Source organism: Artemia franciscana, chromosome 15 (genome assembly GCF_032884065.1).
Source record: "Artemia franciscana chromosome 15, ASM3288406v1, whole genome shotgun sequence".
In the NCBI taxonomy this organism is placed as follows: Eukaryota; Metazoa; Arthropoda; class Branchiopoda; order Anostraca; family Artemiidae; genus Artemia; species Artemia franciscana.
Window position 1 is genome coordinate 408,573 of NC_088877.1, and position 17,736 is coordinate 426,308.

The 17,736-nt window shown below is 33.9% G+C and overlaps 1 protein-coding gene across 1 annotated transcript; it reads left to right on the plus strand.

Annotated features, from left to right (window-relative positions):
- The first annotated feature begins 475 nt into the window (after positions 1-475).
- LOC136036672 (spermatogenesis-defective protein 39 homolog) lies at positions 476-17,208 on the plus strand. The gene is made up of 2 exons (XM_065718979.1): positions 476-603; positions 15,968-17,208. The coding sequence occupies exons 1-2, from the start codon at positions 564-566 to the stop codon at positions 17,089-17,091; spliced, it is 1,164 nt and encodes a 387-aa protein (XP_065575051.1). The 5' UTR covers positions 476-563; the 3' UTR covers positions 17,092-17,208.
- The last annotated feature ends 528 nt before the right edge of the window (positions 17,209-17,736 follow it).

The following is a 17,736-nucleotide window of genomic DNA, read 5'->3' on the forward strand; positions in this document are numbered from 1 at the left end:
AGTCTGAACACATGTTCTTTGATTTCAAAAGTCTCGAGTTTGAGAATTCCGTGGACGAATTCGTTTCCAAGTAAACAGTTTTATTTTCGCACCATAAGTTTTTCAATGCAAAGGCTTGGCGTCAAAAAAAAACTTGAGTTCAAAATATTAATCTGCCATACAGATTAAGGTAATTCTTTAAATTTCAAACTTAAAAGCAGCAAAAAATGTCAAGTATTCCTGTCTGCCAGGTAGGTTTAATCTTCTTCCCCGCGAATGTTGATGGGAGATCAACAAAATTACGACTTTTCTGAATTTTAAGGAAAAACGATGAGAATAGCTTAAGGACTGAAAATTTAGCATTAATGGTGCATCCAGATATAGCATTCTCCGTGAAACAAGCTTTCGGAAACGCTCACTATAAAATGAAATCTCAAAAGTGGATTATTTCGGTAAAATTTCTTGGGGCTTGTTTTGAAAACCCTAGGGCGTATTTTCTGCGTTGACAATCTGGCAACACTGCTTGAGCTGTCACTTTGGAAACAAATTCAAATTTATTACATGCTCCTTATTTTGAGGAAGGTATGTTTGAGGAGAAGTACCCATTAAATGCTGATACACAAGGTATGCTTACTGCGTTGGAATTCTCCTTCTGACTAGCTATGATAAAAAGATGCTTATTCTCATTCTTGTCAGAAGAATTGTACTTAGTTTAGTTTTACTGTTATTCAACTTTTAGTTTAGGCTACTAATTGTATCATAGCCCCCCTGCTCTGGTTTCTGGATTTAAGCCCAGTATAAGCAGTGGTTTAATTCTAGGCCAAAATCAGATAGATATCCTATCCAAATGAAGTCATCATTTCAAGGACAACTTCTATTTTGAGCCCTTAAGTGGTCTGCATTTAGCCTATTAAGAAAAAAACTGTCTAGCAATAAAAAATTGCTGTGAAATTTTAGTTTATTGACTTCTTGCTATCTCAGAAAGGGTTTAGGTTAGGAAAATGAAATTTTCAGGGATGAATCTATAGAGTAAAGTATGTCCTGGGAAGGTATTTTGAAGCTACTACCTATAGCCTACTCCTTCTTCCTCTAGATGGCCCTGACCTTTGATGACCTTTAAAAATATGTGTGGTATAAAAATGAAACCTTGCAAAATAGATCTTCTGCTTAATTGAAGTACAGCAAAATTGTTTTCAGCTTCATAACTTTGCTCAATTCCATTTTATAAGGTTTTAAAGATATGTAAATACATTTCCTAAATTTGAAAAAAAAAACATTGATATGGCTTAGAATTCTACTCAAATAACAGGAATTGTATTTTCAGAACTAAAGGCAGAGAAAAAGCAACTAGTAACTGAAAATTAAGGTAAAATATTGTTTTGTCAAAATTTCAATAGGTGTAGACCTATCATGTAGGCAAATTTCAGGGCCCTCTAGAGAGAGAAGGAGTAGAGGTGGGTACTTTAAAATACCTTCCTGGGACATACTTTAGCCTGTAGACCCATCCCTGAAAGTTTCATTTTCCTAACCTAAACCCTTTCAGAGATAGCAAGAAGTCAATTGACTAGAATTTTACCATAGGCCTAGTTGCCAATTGTGGTAAAATTCTAGTTTATTGACTTTTGTTTATCTTAGAAAGGGGTTAGGTTAGGAAAATGAAACTTTCAGGGATAAGTCTAAAGGCTAAAGTATGTCCTGGGAAGGTATTTTGAAGTACCCACCTCACTCCTCCCTCTAGAGGGCCCTGACCTTTGATGACCTTTAAAAATATGTGTTTTATAAAAGTGAAACCATGCAAAATAGATATTCTGCTTGAATGAAGTACAACAAAATTGTTTTAAGCTTCACAACTTTGCTCAATCCCAATTTATAAGGTTTTAAGTATATGCAAATACATTTCCTAAATAAAAAAAACAAAAAAAAACATTGATATGGCTCAGGATTCTACTCTAGTACCAGGAATTGCATTTTCAGAACTAAAGGCAGAGAAAAGGCAACAAGTAACTGAAAATAAGGTGAAATGTTGCCCATCTCTGAAAGTTTCATTTTCCTAACCTAACCCCTTTCTGAGATAGCAAGAAGTTACTAAACTAGAATTTTACTGCCAATTGTAGCTAATTCAAGGAGGGTAATTATTATTCCAGTATAAGTCGAGAATTATGGCTGTTGAGAACAAAACATGTTGAGAAACAATTCTTACTTCATTTTGTAAATTAATTGTAGTTCACACATTTTGACAGCAGCTTCACTCTACTTAATTCCCAATTCCTCTAATATGCAAATATAGCCCAAATATACACTCTGATGTAGTCCAAATTGTATACATCTGGTTTTTGATTTGATCACTTTTGATTCAACTTACAGTTACATGAGTTGAAAAAAGAGTGGTGGGTGACATTATGGGTAAATGTTTAGTTTTGTCTAAAGTGTGTAGTACTGCATATAGCAAGATTCTGATGATCATATATTGTTTCTTTGTCATTATTAAAGAAGTGCATCCATTTTTGGTTGACCTTCCTCCTCCATGGGACAAACTAAAAATGCATAAAGTGGGCTTGCTTACAGGTAACATTACCTATAGAGCAAAGCATATTAGTTCATGAGCCCTGTGGGCAGTAGTGCAAGGTCTCTATTCTATATTTATTCAATAAAGAGTGATAAAACTAAAAAAACCTCAAATGAGGTTTATTAAATAAATATAGAATACAGACCTTGCCCTGCTGCTTGCAGGGTTCATGACTAATACAATTTGCTCTATAGGTAACGTTACCTGTAAGCAAGCCCACTTAATGTATTTTTAGTTTGTCCCATGGAGGAGGAAGGTCAACCAGAAATGGATGTGCTCCTAGAATTAGCATTTCTAAGTACTATAGTATAGAAAACATGCTGCTTTGCTGCATAGGCTAGTTTTCAGTGTAGACAGCTTCTGATGAAAGTAAACATTTACCCAAAATGAATAGGAAATACAGAATTTGGGCTGTATATATGCACATAAGAGGAGGGGGGTAAAGTTTAGTTGAGCTGCACTTAAAATATGTTAACTATATTATTCTGTAATCATGAAGTAACAATTATTTTCTCAATTCCTAATTCTAGACTTCTATCATTGTTTCATTTGCTCTTAATACTAAAGTATCAGTTTAGAAACCAATTTTCAAGAATTTTATAAAGAGTCTAAAACTCTTGTAAACAGCATCACAGCAAAACTAAAAGTAAACCATCAGAATCACCAGTATTGCATTGCCTATTCTGAATAGAATATTCAGAATAAGGCTATTCTGAATAGAATATTGAATAGCCTAAACAGAGAACTTTGCAGCTCCCACCTTGAATGTAAAGAAAAATCAAATTTTTCATAGTCAGCACTGATGTGTCCTCTTTTCTGTTTTTTTCTTTATTGCTGACAGGGCACTTGAAACATAATAGAGGGCTGTTTAAGGGCTCATTTAAAAGCTAATTTTTGTATCTACTTAGTTTATAACCATTTTTTCAACTTTACATCATAGTCTTACCTATAGACAAGGTAATAACTTACTTCTTGGGCCCAAATAAGTGTCAAAAATGAATTTGTCCCAGAAGTGGTTATTAGGTTTGAGAAATAAGGCATCAAATATTATACCTTTATCCTAGCAAAATTAGATGAAAAGTATAAATTTACCAGAAATTGAAGGTAGCCTATGCACATGTCTGAAGAAAGCACTGTAGGGTAAAGGTATTGATGAGTTGACAGTTTTGTGGAAAACCACTTTTTCTACTCCAGAACCATTAATTTAAAGACTTGGTTTTAAAAGGGTTTAATTAGGCTATGTTGAAAACTATCTGTGAATCTAACTGTTTGATTAGAAGTTTAAAGTTTTATCAGAAAAGGGTACAAAACTTCAATTTTCTTGAATTGGAACATTTTCACCAAGAAATTTGACAGAACAAAAAAATCACCTGTTTTCAACATAAGTCAGAACCCAATTTGACACATGTTGAAACACACTTAAACCCTAGGAATTTCACTGTAATTAGGGTAGATTTCAGAGAGAATCTTTTGTATTTTATGGATTGGGATCTTTTTGAAGGAAAACATGTATGAAATTTACTAAGAGAGGCTTTATTTCAAATTTTTTTTAGTAATAAATGAATTAAAGGTGTTGTGATCAACCAAGTCAAATGCTTAAAAATATGAACATAGCATGAGCCCAAGAAGCAGTTCCATAGATGGTGGAAAAATCTAGCATCCAATCAGTTAAACTACAATTAAAAAAAAGAAACTATGTTTTTTTCATGTGAAATATTATTATAAATAATAACTAGATCCACATTGCATGGGCAATGTGAAGTGTTGTGGGAACCTTTGTTCAGCTTCCCCAAGTAAGTGTTGTAAGAGCAATACTTTGGTTTTGTTTCCTTGCTTTGATTAAATGCTAAAGTCGTTAATCTGTAAGGATCTTAAAATAAATACTAGGTACACCAACTCACAAAAGTTGCAAACCCCTCATTGCAACTAGCAAAATTTGCAAAGCCTTCATTGCTAAAGATGATTGTAGCCTAACAGCCGATTATTACTTACATGTCTTACCACTTGAATTAAATTGGTCTTACCATCAAATAAACTGGAAACAAATAATAGGTACATTAACTAGCAAAAGTTACAAACCCCTCATTGTTGAAGATGATTATGAGCTAACAGCTGACTGTAGCTTAAAACTTCCCTATATGTCTCACAATTGCTATTGGCCTATTTTTGGTTTCAGTGTGTACCTTACTATTGAAGTTGTCAACCCCTTTAAACTTTCAAACTGGTATATCTCATGGAGGAATTTTTCTACCAAAAAATGAATATGATAATATATACTTTGATCAGCTCATCAAGAGCTATTGACTGTCGTCAAAACAAATCTATCTGTCTTAGTTCAAAAGTTGACTTTTTTGCCATTGGCCAAATTTCTAACATCCTCACTTAGAAAGGAGCAAAGGATAAACTCTAATTTCTTTAGCAATGGGAGAAATTTTAAGGTTTAACAGGCATATTTGATACCATTTCTGTATCAGCCTATTTTTGGTTTCAGTTTATACCTGACTATTGAAGTTGTCAACCCCTTTAAACTTTCAAACTTATCTCATGAAGGAATTTTTCTACAAAAAACTGGATGACATGTGCTTGGATCAGCTCATCAAGAGCTATCAAATGCCACCAGAAATAAATCTTTTAGTTCAAAAGTTGACTTTTTGCTGTAGGCCAAGTTTCTAACATCACCACTTAGAAAGGAGCAAAGGATAAACTCTAATTTCTTCAGCAATGAGATAACTTTTAAAGTTTAAGAGTTACATCTGATACCATTTCTCTACTGCAATCCCAAGTGCAAAAAACCAAGTGATAAACTCAGCTGAAATCACAAACAGAAATGGGTAGAAACAATAGATGACAGCACTTTTGGTCCCTCCCTTTTTTATTTCTGTAATTTTTTCTATTTTTTCTATTTTATCACTCAAAGAAGATATATTGGCTGTGGGGCCGGGTAGCTACTGCATAGATTTTAGTCCGTCTTCAATTTGAAACTGGTGCCTGTCTGCTTCTCTGCTAGAACAGAACTTTCCACTTGAAAGCAGAAACATGGTTTGATGAAATGAAAGCTTCACTGCATAACTTCAGATAGTTCTCTCTCACATAGGCTATAAAACTTCAAATCACTTCACACACTATAGGCTCTGGCTCAAGACAAGCAAAAACCATCCTTTTGGCCCTAGACAAGAGCTCTGTGAAGCTTTCTAAAATGCAAAGTCATATTCATTAATCCAGCCTAAGGTCCACAGTTTTTGTAAAAACCACAGAGGTTAAACCCTTACCACTTTTTAGGAATAAGCTGAAATCAGGGTGGTTGGAACAAAAAGAAAAAAGAAACGCAACAAAACCAAAGTGTTGCTCTTACCTTACCTTAATTACCTTAATTCGTACTTCAAAGCGAATTAGTTGCGAGAACTGTGATGCTCCGTAGTTGATGATGGCGATAGATCTGGTTGCTGTGCTAAGGTCAAGCAACAAACCATAGGGACTAGAGAGTGCTGGAGAGATGCAATTTAAGCCCACTTGGTAATGGTGATCACATGGTAGGTACGGTAGGTATAGGTTCGGATCTACAACTGTTATGGTAGTAAGGGCTGGGAGGGGTTTTCCCACTGGAATCTTCATGGTTTGGCCTCCCATTCCTTGTCGAGCCTCTTTTTGAATTCCTTGGGCGAGGTTGCAGAGACTGTCTCTTGGCTTAGTTGGTTCCAATCATTCACCATTCGCTGGCTTGCAACACAATTTAGGTCTTGCAACACAATAACCTAAATCTCTTGTTGTTGAGAAAGTACCCATAGTTTAACAACTATGCTTTTGTCAGAAGACCCCTTTAATTTTGACATCAATCATCTCTCATCTGTTTTACATGTCCAGTGAAGTTTCAACAGAGTCACCCATATTTCGACAGGGCCTGTTGCTGTCTGTTGAAAATTTCAACAAGGTTACTAATAGATATTCTCAAAAGAAATGTATCTCATAATAGAAGCCAATGTCTTCATTTGGATTTGGCTGAAGGAACATTTTTAGTTGGTCTGGTATTCCACTACATCAAACAAAAATTTTCAACACTTGGAAGATTGTTTTGTCAATATAATATTAGCTGTCATTTTAACTTAGTTTTATCAAGAAAAAGTCAATATAAGAAAAAGTCAATATGGCTACATTTTGGAGAAGATCTAAATTTATCATGTATCTTGATGCATTGGTACTGATCCCAAATTTTTTTGTGCCAAAAAATAACCAAGTAATGACAGTTTGAACATGACATAGCCAAAAAACTGTTGGGGGTCCATTTTGTGTTGAAAACAGGATACTGATTGAATATTCTTTTCTTATCTGATTGTATCAGATATAGTGTCCACGTTTTACATTGTCTAAATATGACATAGGCTTCAAGAGATAGTATTTCAAGTCACAACTAAGCAGAGTTATCCTGTTTTGAAAGAAAATTTCAATATTGGTTCCAAAATTGTACTCATTGGTGCCTTTACCCTAGTAACAAAGTTTTTACTTTACAGTGTTTATAAAATTTATATTAAATAGACATTTTGGGCTTCTTCCACATTACTTTACATTTTTTTTCTTTTTTTTTGTTCAGTGGAATTAGCTTATGCTCAGTGGAAAACAAGTGACAGGTGACAGAACACATTGGACTTATGTAATTTGGGCTTTGTATTTGTACATTAGGGGGTATGGGTAAAGTATCTGGACAGCATGAAGTTAAAAAAACACTGCTTACTTCATATTATGTAGAATAATTGTAGCTAGCATATTTTTCATGCAGACCTGCTATACTTTACCCTCCCCCCTAATGTGCAAAAGTATAACCCAAATTTGTTTCTAAAGTATTATATTTTCATTAAATTCAGGTATAATTAATTATGATTGACCTAACTTCACATCTTGAGTGTGTACCATAATTTACACAAGTACCAAAAAAAACCTTGTGTTAGCACCATCACAATCTTCAATGCAAACAAATTGTCCAAATTCTAAAGTATTATATTTTCATTAGATTTTGGTATACATCATTATGATTGACCTAACTTCACTTCTGGAGTGTGTACCATAATTTACATAAGGACCAAAAAAAAACATTATGTTAGCACCATCACAATTTTCAATGCAAACAAATTGTGGTTAAAAACCTAAAAAGATTCTGTAAACTATGCAAGTGCTATTTAAAAGTCATTGGGACCCTTCAACTCTCTATTTATACACTGTTGAATCCTCTGTCATCCCACAGGAAAAGTAGCAAACAAAGAGTATTTACTTAGGAGCTGCTGCCTGCTCAGTCAAATTGTAATGCTGCATAAATTATTTCCAAATGAATTTGTTTTGGTGTAATTGGATATCATTAATTAATAGTGGTAGTTTAAGGGCGTGTGTCGAAAATATGCATAAAACTTGCATTTTAAGACAAGATTTTTCAGCCTAGGGAGAGGGGAAAATCAACTCAATATATTCTGCACGATGCCTTTTCTCAAGGGGGTCTTTGAACCTGTCGTGGTAGAATCCCTCTTGTGTGCAAGCCATAATGGCTTGAAACACAGTGTATACTATTTAAAACTCAAAGAGGATACTTTAGAGAATCGTATTCCCTGGTTGAAGATAGTTTTAAATAATAGTTCTTGGCTTACCCAACATCAAGATGTTGAACTTGAATGTTTAGTTGAAAATATGGACATGTTATAGCAGGCTTGTTCAAAGTGACATTCGCATCTATTAAACTATTCGAAGTAAATAAAATAAGGAACGACTCAGCACAATAGTAACTGAAGCTCTAAAAAACGAAATTTTGACAATAATAGATAGGCTACATCTCAACGAATTGCCATTTTATGCCGATTCTAAATATATTGGCTAAAGTTCATTACGCTAAGTTTAATTTTACCTATCAAAAGCTACGAACTTGAGAAAATATGCACAATTTTCGAAAAAGGAGAGAAACATTCCTAAAAAGTCTAGGAATCTTAATGAAAATTGCACCATCAGATTTGGCTCTCTAAAGAGTTCCACAAACAAATGTAAAACTGTAACTCATTTTAGCTTCATTCAACGTAATCAAACAGTTCGTGGTAACGAACTGTAGTAAGGAGCAACCCGGCTCAATAGTAACCAAAACTCTAAAAAATTGAATTTTGATATCAACAGCTACATCAAAAGAATCGCATTTTAATGCTGATTTCAAATATATAAGTTTTATCAAGTTTAGTCCTACCCATAAAAAGTTACGAGCCTGAGAAAATTTGCTTTATTTAGGAAAATAGGGGAAACACCCCCTAAAAGTCGTAGGATCTTAACGAAAATGACACCATCAGATTCAGCGTATTAGAGAACCCTACTGTAGAAGTTTCAAGCTCCTATCTACAAAAATGTGGAATTTTGTATTTTTTGCCAGAAGATAAATCATGGGTGCGTGTTTATTTGTTTTTTTTTTTCTTTTTTTTTTTTTTTCCAGGGGTCATCGTATCGACCAAGTGGTCCTAGAATGTCGCAAGAGGGCTCATTCTAATGGAAATGAAAAGTTCTAGTGCCCTTTTTAAGTGACCAAAAAAATTGGAGGGCATCTAGGCCTCCTCCCACGCTCATTTTTTTCTCAAAGTCAACGGATCAAAATTTTGAGATAGCCATTTTATTCAGCATAGTCGAAAACCATAATAACTATGTCTTTGGGAATGTCTTACTCCCCCACAATTCCCTGGGGGAGGGGCTGCAAGTTACAAACTTTGACCAGTGTTTACATATAGTAATGGTTATTGGGAAGTGTACAGACGTTTTCAGGGGGATTTTATTTTGTTTGGGGGCGGGGCTGAGGAGAGGGGGCTATGTTGGAGGATCTTTCCTTGGAGAAATCTGTCATGGGGGATGAAAAATTCAATGAAAAGGGTGCATGGTTCTCTAGCATTACTATAAGAAAACAATGAAAAATAAACATGAAAACTTTTTTTCAAATGAAAGGAAGAAGTAGCATTGAAACTTAAAACGAACAGAGATTATTACGCATATGAGGGGTTCTAAAAATACTTTAGCATAAAGAGCGAGGTATTTAGGAGGAGATAAATACCTTGCTCTTTATGCTAAAGTATTTTTAGTAATTTCAACTACTTATTCTACGGCCTTTCTGATTCAGGGGTCATTCTTAAAGAATTGGGAGAAAAGTTAAGATTTAGTGTAAAGAGCGAGGTATTAACGAGGGTACAAACCCCCTCATATACATAATAAAAATATAAGGTTATGAAAGTTTGTTACGTAAGTTGTTTCTTAAGTTACGTATATTTTTTACTAATAAAAACTTTCGTTAAAAATTAAAAGTTCTAGTAGCCTTTTTAAGTAACCGAAAAATTGGAGGGCAACTAGGCCTCCTTCTCCACCCCTTATTTCTCAAAATCGTCTGATCAAAACTAAGAGAAAGCCATTTAGCCAAAAAAGAATTAATATACAAATTTCATTTTAATAATTTATGTGCGGAGAGCCAAAACCAAACATGGATTAATTCAAAAACGTTCAGGAATTAAATAAAAAAACTGATTTTTTTTAGCTGAAAATAAGGAGCGACATTAAAACTTCAAACGAACAGAAATTACTCCGTATATGAAATGGGTTGTCCCCTCTGCAATCCCTCGCTCTTTACGCTAAAATTTGACTCTTTGCCACAATTCTACTTTTTAAAACAATTAAAAGCTTTAGCGTAAAGAGCGAGGGATTGCAGAGGGGACAACCCATTTCATATACGGAGTAATTTCTGTTCGTTTTAAGTTTTAATGTCGCTCTATACTTTCAGCTAAAAAAATCAGTTTTTTTTATTTAATCAATAATTGAACCAAAAATAGTCATAATGTTTTCAGCTGCAAAATAGCTGGACAAATTTACTGCAAAATCAATTTAGCAGCACACCCATCACTGATCACTGCAGGTGAATTTGAACCATATTCATATGGCCAAATATACTTAGTAGACCCCTATGGAGATCTTAAAGAACACCTTTCTCTAGGAAGGATCTCTAGGAAGAAATAATATATGCTAAAGGTTAAATGAAAATGCAATATATATATATATATATATATATATATATATATATATATATATATATATATATATATATATATATATATATATATATATATATATATATATATATATATATATATATATATATATATATATATATATATATATACTAGCTGTTGGGGTGGCGCTTCGCGCCACCCCAACACCTAGTTGGTGGGGGCGCTTCGCGCCCCCCCCAAGCCCCCCCGCGCGCGTAAGTCGTTACGCGCCATATTAGTTACGCGCCATTGTAGTTGTGTCCCTATGTCCCACCTGTGAATATAGATAGATATATTATATATATGTTTTTAACTACGTAAAACTTGCGAATATACAACATTCTTTGCTGTCCCATTGTCTGTGCATATATATAGATTGTCAGGTTTACCGACTCTTGAACATGCAACATATAATGGTCCATGGGAAAACAATCCGTATTCAGATCTATACCTCATGATTCTAATGATTGCCCTTGAGCTTTGTTGATGGTGATTGCTAATCGACCATTCCCTGTTCCGGTGTCCCGGTCGTCATTTATATCCCCCGTGCCCCCCGGCGTCCCCGTTGTAGTTGTGTCCCTGTGTCCCGGTGTCCCTGTGTCCCGGTCGTCATTTGTATCCCGGTGTCCCGGTCTGTATATACATTCGTTTTTTAGTTTTGTTTTTCTCCTTTATTTTTTTCCTTTTTATTTTTTTTCTTTTTTAGTTTATTTAGATTTTTAGATTTTTTAGTTTTTTTATTAGTTTTTAGTTTTTTTTCTTTTTAGTTTTTTTTGTAGTTTTTACCTTCTTTTTAGTTTTTTTAGTTTTTTTTTTACTTATGTCCTGGTCGTCATTTATACTCCCTGTGTCCCGGTGCTTTGTTGATTGCTAATCGAACATTCCTTTTGTCCCGGTCGCTTTCTCTTTGAGTGTCGACATTTATTTTTTTCTTTTTTAGTTCTTACCTTTTTTAGTTTTTTTTTAGTTTTTTAGATGAAAATTTTTTTTTAGTTTTTTTCCTTTTTTTCTTTTTAGTTTTTTATTGGTTTTTACCTTTTTTTTTAGCTTTTTTAGTTTTTTTTTTCGTTTTTTCTTTTTACTTTTTTTTTTAGTTTTTATCTTTTTTATTTTTTTTTTTATTTTTATTCTTAATTTTATTAGTTTTCTTTTTCTCTTCTATTTTTCAGTTTTTTCCTTTTTTTTAGTTTTTTTTAGTTTTTAGTTTTGACCTTTTTTTAGGTTTTTTAGTTTTTTTCTTTTTAGTTTTTTTTGAAGTTTTTATCTTTTTAGTTTTTTTATTTCTATTTATATTTTTTTAGTTTTCTTCTCCTTTATTTTTCAGTTTTTTCCCTTTTTTTAGTTTTTTTTTCTTTTTAGTTCTTTTAGTTTTTACCTTTTTTAGTTTTTTTTAGTTTTTTAGATGAAAATTTTTTTAGTTTTATTCCTTTTTTTCTTTTCAGTTTTTTACTGGTTTTTACCTTTTTTTTAGCTTTTTTAGTTTTTATCTTTTTTATTTTTTTTTATTTTTATTCTTAATTTTTTTTTTATTAGTTTTTAGTTTTTTTTTGTAGTTTTTGCCTTTTTTTAGTTTTTTCAGTTTTTTTTTAGTTCTTAGATTTACTTAATTTTATTAGTTTTCTTTTTCTCTTCTATTTTTCAGTTTCACCTGATCACCTGATCCACAGATCCACAGATCCACAGACAACTTATTTTTATATATATAGATATATATATATAATATATATACATATAGAAATATGTGTGTGTTTTTAGTTATTTATTTGTATCCTGGATTTGAATTTTACTTGAAAACTTAATATATAGAGGGGGCCCTGCAGAAAAATTCCAATCAGGCCCGCACCTAATCAATCCAGCCCTGAGGGTGTTGTGATCAAGTAAGTCAAATGCTTAAAAATATGAACATAGCATAAAGCCAAGCAGCAGTTCCTCAGATGATGGAAAAATCTTGCATCTAGCATCAAATCAATAAAACTACAATTAAAAAAAATAATGTTTTTTCATGTGAAATATTATTACAAATAATAATTATCCGAATTTCTTGTTGTTGAGAAAGTACTCGCAATTTCGACAATTATGTTTTCGTCAGAGGACCCTTGAATTATTTCATCAATTGCTTCTCATCCTTTTTACATGTTCAGCGAAGTGACTCACCTATATTTCGAAAGGGCCTGTTGCTGTGTAAAAATTTTGACAAGGTTACATAAAAGATATTCTCAAAAGAACTGTGCTTGTAAGAGCTGAGAAACACCTACAATGCTAAAGAAGAAGGAAGGTTTCAAGAAGAAAACATTACCCAGTTAAAAATTGTTATTGCAAAACTGAAAATACATAGAAAACTTATTACAAATTTTAATTTGGGTCATTAAAGCTTCACAATCAGTTCCTGTTGCTGAAACCTCAATTAAGTGAGAATTTTCTTCTATTTTGTTTTTAATAATTGCTCAGAAATAGCCACTTCTATATTTGTATGCAAACAATGTCAAAACCACTAACTATTGTGTTTTTTGAAATACTGTAAAAAAAAAATTGAAATTTTTAGTTTATTTTTTTTTTATATATTTTTTTCTGGTGTCGTGTTGAAGACAGCCCTTGGACATAGGGCCGAAATATTCACTGAATTGAAATCCACTGTCTTGAGAAAATTCCCCTATTGTTTTGAATTTGTGTTTGTTTGGTTTGTCTAGTTGAGTTGAGGCGTGTCTCTCTTCAATCATTTCAAGAGTCTCTTTCGAACTCTTACTCAGTCTAGAGGGGCGGAAATAGCTAAGTATGTTAGCTGCAACTTCAGTGGTGGTGGTCTTGAACTGCGACCACATTTGTTTGGGATTTTGAGTGTCGTTGGGTAGGGCATCCAACCTGTTGTAGAGCTGAAGGCAAAAATTGTATTTGGTTTCACCAGAATCCAGTTTGGCGATGTTCTATCTTATCTTTGAAGCCACTCTCATCCTTGTGCTCACTGTTATTTATTGCTGTCCATATGTGTAGCTTCCAATGGCTGTCATGTAGGCTTACTGATTGGTCAGTAGGTCCAACATGGCCATTCTAATCTCCTGCTACTCAGAGATGGTCTTGCTTTGAGCATCTCTTCACTGTATGCTTTAACTCCTTGTAGAACGAGTATTTCTTGGCTTTATCAGTCTCACGGGCAGAAGCATATGCTGCTTTGATGCTTATATTGAACAGTCTACCCTTTAAGGGGATGAGGGCAATTCATGATCTAGTAGGGTCCCACATAAGAAGCACACGTTGATCTGTATTATTCAGTATGAACCACACTGTGTGAAGTCCAAAACCATTCTGTACTCCAGAGTTAAAAAATTGGTACTTCTCGTTTGACTCTGCTATATGTATCCTCAGAGGACACCTCTGATCCTTGCTTCAGAAAGGTAGATCACATCTCCCTTGTACTTGTGCAATTCACAAGCTATGATTGGGTGGGCTGTCTTTTCTGTCATTGTTCTTACATTCCAGCAGAATACTCCAAAAGTCTTTTTCATCTGGCTTATGTGGGTTGGGATGATTTGCTCATTTATCAACCTTGTCACCATCCCTAAAAACGAGGGCGCTTTGCTTAAAGCTGGGGACGCCGATAAAACTTTCGAGACCATTCATTTTTCATTTAGATTTTACATGGGAATTTCTTTGACCGTAAGCTCTCCAGACTCACGGCACCCTGTGTGAGTTGGGATTTGACCGTGCCAGCCATGTGGCTCGTCGAAAGGTTCACAGGTCTACCACTTTGAGGTGCAGAATAGCTCAACCAACAGCTGGGAGTGCCTCACTGCCGGGATACAAACTGCCTTTTTGGATCCCTTGGATCCCAACCTAAACATCTTTGGATTCAGACCAGTTTTAATTGAGTAATTTACATTTAATAACAAATGTTATAATTTTCTTCAATATTTTTATAACATGGAAAAATTAAAATAAAATATTGTGAAATAAAATATTTACTTGCTAACTTTTCCTGAAATAAACATGATTATATATTAAATATTCAGTTTATTTTCATCAGTTGTTTCCTGTTTGCTTGATTATTATTGTGATTTGTTCTTCATTTATTGTCAGTGTTTTGAAGAACTAAAGCCCACTGTTCAAAATACTTATAATTTTGTACAACACAAATATTGCAGTAGGCTTTGGAGTCTGTAATAATTTTTGTTCCTATTCAGTTAGACTTGAACATTCAATTTGATTTTTACCCGTTTTTAAGATTTATGTTCTCATCAGTATCTGTTATCTTTATGTTTGCTATGATCATTTATTTTAATTTCTGTTAATTTGGGTTTAATTTATTCTTTAAAAATAATTGCTGGGTGCTTTGAGTTTGAATTATTATAAGAATTGGTTTCTGCTGGTCTTGAATTTAATTTGGATCTTTACTTTTCTTTGAAAAACTTCCTTTCATATAATGCTTTTTTTATTATTAATCTAAAGAAAACAGCTAAAGGTTTTAAACTCCCACTTTCAGAGTAAAGGTTCGATCAAGATGACATTTTCTTTTATTGTATTTTCTCATAAAAACTAGAGTAGGCTTATTTGTGAAGTTGAACACAATTTTGGAGTTTGGAAAATGTGGATGATTAGAATCTATATTTTAGATGGATATATAGATTACTATACTAACCCCCAAAAAGTATCAGTAATGGGAAGTTCTGCATCGTGGATTGTCCTCGCACTAGGGAAATCAGCCCGATTAATTGCAAACTTACATCAGCTTGATGCTTAAACTTAATCCAGCTTAAGCTTCAACTTGAAGAGCAGGACAGGTTCCCATATTTACAAAGTAGTTTCGGTTTGTTTTGATTCTTTGTATTGCTCTGTACTCGTTATCTTGCTTGGTGTTTTCTTGTCAATGTCATAATATAGATCACACAATCTTTGGAGACATTTTTCATTAATTTATTCTCTTAAAAGCAGGAACAGTACTCCACATTTCTGTTTTAATGAGACCCCTTGCAAAATCGCACAACTACTGGTTTGGTATGATCACCACTGGAGAGAAAAAATACACACTGTTGACATGAACAAAGGAAAATTCTTGTATTTTTGTTGTTGGAGCCATAAAATTCTTTTAGAGAAAACATAGGGAGCGGGAAACAAAGTTCTGCACATAAAGAATGACAGGTTGCTAAAAATTTTCCTTGCTAGCCAATCGTCTAGGGCAAAACGAAAAACAGGTTGTCCCCAAGTGGGGTGAGGATGTTGCAGGGAAAGATTTAATGGAAATGGATACTTCCTGGGAGGGTATAAAGAGGGACGCGTTGAGTCGATTGGGATGTAGAAGGAGCGTATTTACCTGTGTTGGCCTCAGATGGCTTGATGCTGGAGTGAGTTATTAGTAGTAGTAGTAGATGATCTGAAGATTTTTAAATATTTTTAGGTTCCGGTATTTTGAGTATAGAACAAGAAGAAGAAGATTATTGGAACACATCTGAAGTTCAGTCGTTTGACTTTGGAGATTCGTCAAAAAATGACAAAATATTATCTTTCTCTTCTAAAGAAACGAATGAGCTTCTGAAAGTTGTCAAGAAAGAAAACGCTGAATCAACAGTTCCTAGCGTAGCCTCATCAGGGTCTCTAACCTCGTTTGAAGAATTAAACATTTCAAAAGAACCAAAAGAGTTTAAAATTGTTAGTAATCCCGCTCAAGCCGTAAGAGAACTTTTAAGTGGTGAGAAAGTGGTCTTAGAAGTCTTCACTTCCCTTCAAGCGAAGAGGGATCTACTAAAATCAGCAATTGAGTCGCATGATACTGATGTTATATTCCATATTTTGCATTTCCTCAGGAAAACTTTGAATGAGTATGTTCTAAGGAAATTCCTTGCTGAATATCCCTCTTCAGCAAATGTATATGTAAATTTACTTTTAGTTAATGGGGAGACTAGTGGTGCTATTGATTTCTTATCGATGCTTGCTCATTTTGAAGATGCCGCCATAATTGGTTATCAAGATATACTGAAGAAAAAGATAATAGCAGAAAAAACAAGACTTCTAAAACAACTTGCATGTAGTAATAACCATCTAGAAATTTCAGAATTTTTTAGTCTTCATGCAGATTTACTTGAGAAACAAAAATTATTACGTTCTTCGTATCTTGACCCGGGTTCAAAATTAAAGTGCCGCTATGTAGATGAAGGTATACCTATGGACCCCATTATGCGCTCTAGGTTTCATATCCCTTCTGTTGCTGATCTGGTAGGTACACCTGTCGTCTCTACCTTAAGATACCTTGCTAAACATGACTTCAAAGCTATTAATAACCCCCAGACAACTTTACTTAAACAGCTCGACGTGCCTAAAATAATATATCTTTGGTCACTTGCATGTGGGCGATCATCAGTAGGAGCTTTTGCGGACATAAGAAGTGCTGTTATAGTGAAATCAGTATTTGGCCCTCCCCGTTTAGTAATATCAGCTGAACCACTGCGAGCAATGATGCTGCATTTCGGCGCTACTGCTGAACAGTTGGAACAAGTGTTGAAAGTTGATAAGACAGACAGATAATTTTCTTGCCTGCAAAGGTATATATTGAATGTACAGTAAGAAGTTTCCTCAGTGAAGCAGTTTGGGAAAAATTAAAATACTGTGAATGAATAAATGTGCTACTTATTTGACGCCTAATTTTTAATGTTTGCTTTCTTTTTTCTTTAAACTCATGATGTTCTTCGATGGGTTTTCAGTTAAATGTAAAAAATTGATTTTTCGTTGTGTAGGATAAATGTTTACAGTCAAGAGTGCTCACTGGGGAGGATAGACAATTTTGGTGTTTCGTTTAAAATATCATACATTTATATTCTTACTATATGAAATGCCCACAGGGGAGACTAGGGGATATTCATCCCCTTCCTCTTTCCAATTTCAGAAGGACTGACTTAAAACATTCAAAACAGTGTCGAAATATGTACAGTTGGAAAGATATAGCGTTGGAGATTTTTTTTTTTAATCGTAGTCATCCCCTAAAAAAAAATTCCCTCCCCCTTGCGGAAGAACTTTAGATACCTCTTTTTATTTAAGTTTTGGAATTCAATAAATGAAATTCTTTTGGGAGTAGGTCATTTTCAGATAATCAAAGTAGAAAGGTTGGTTCTATAGCCCTGTTTCAGTTGGTGTAATAAGATGTCATAAGGATTCAACATCTGAGGAAGCCTA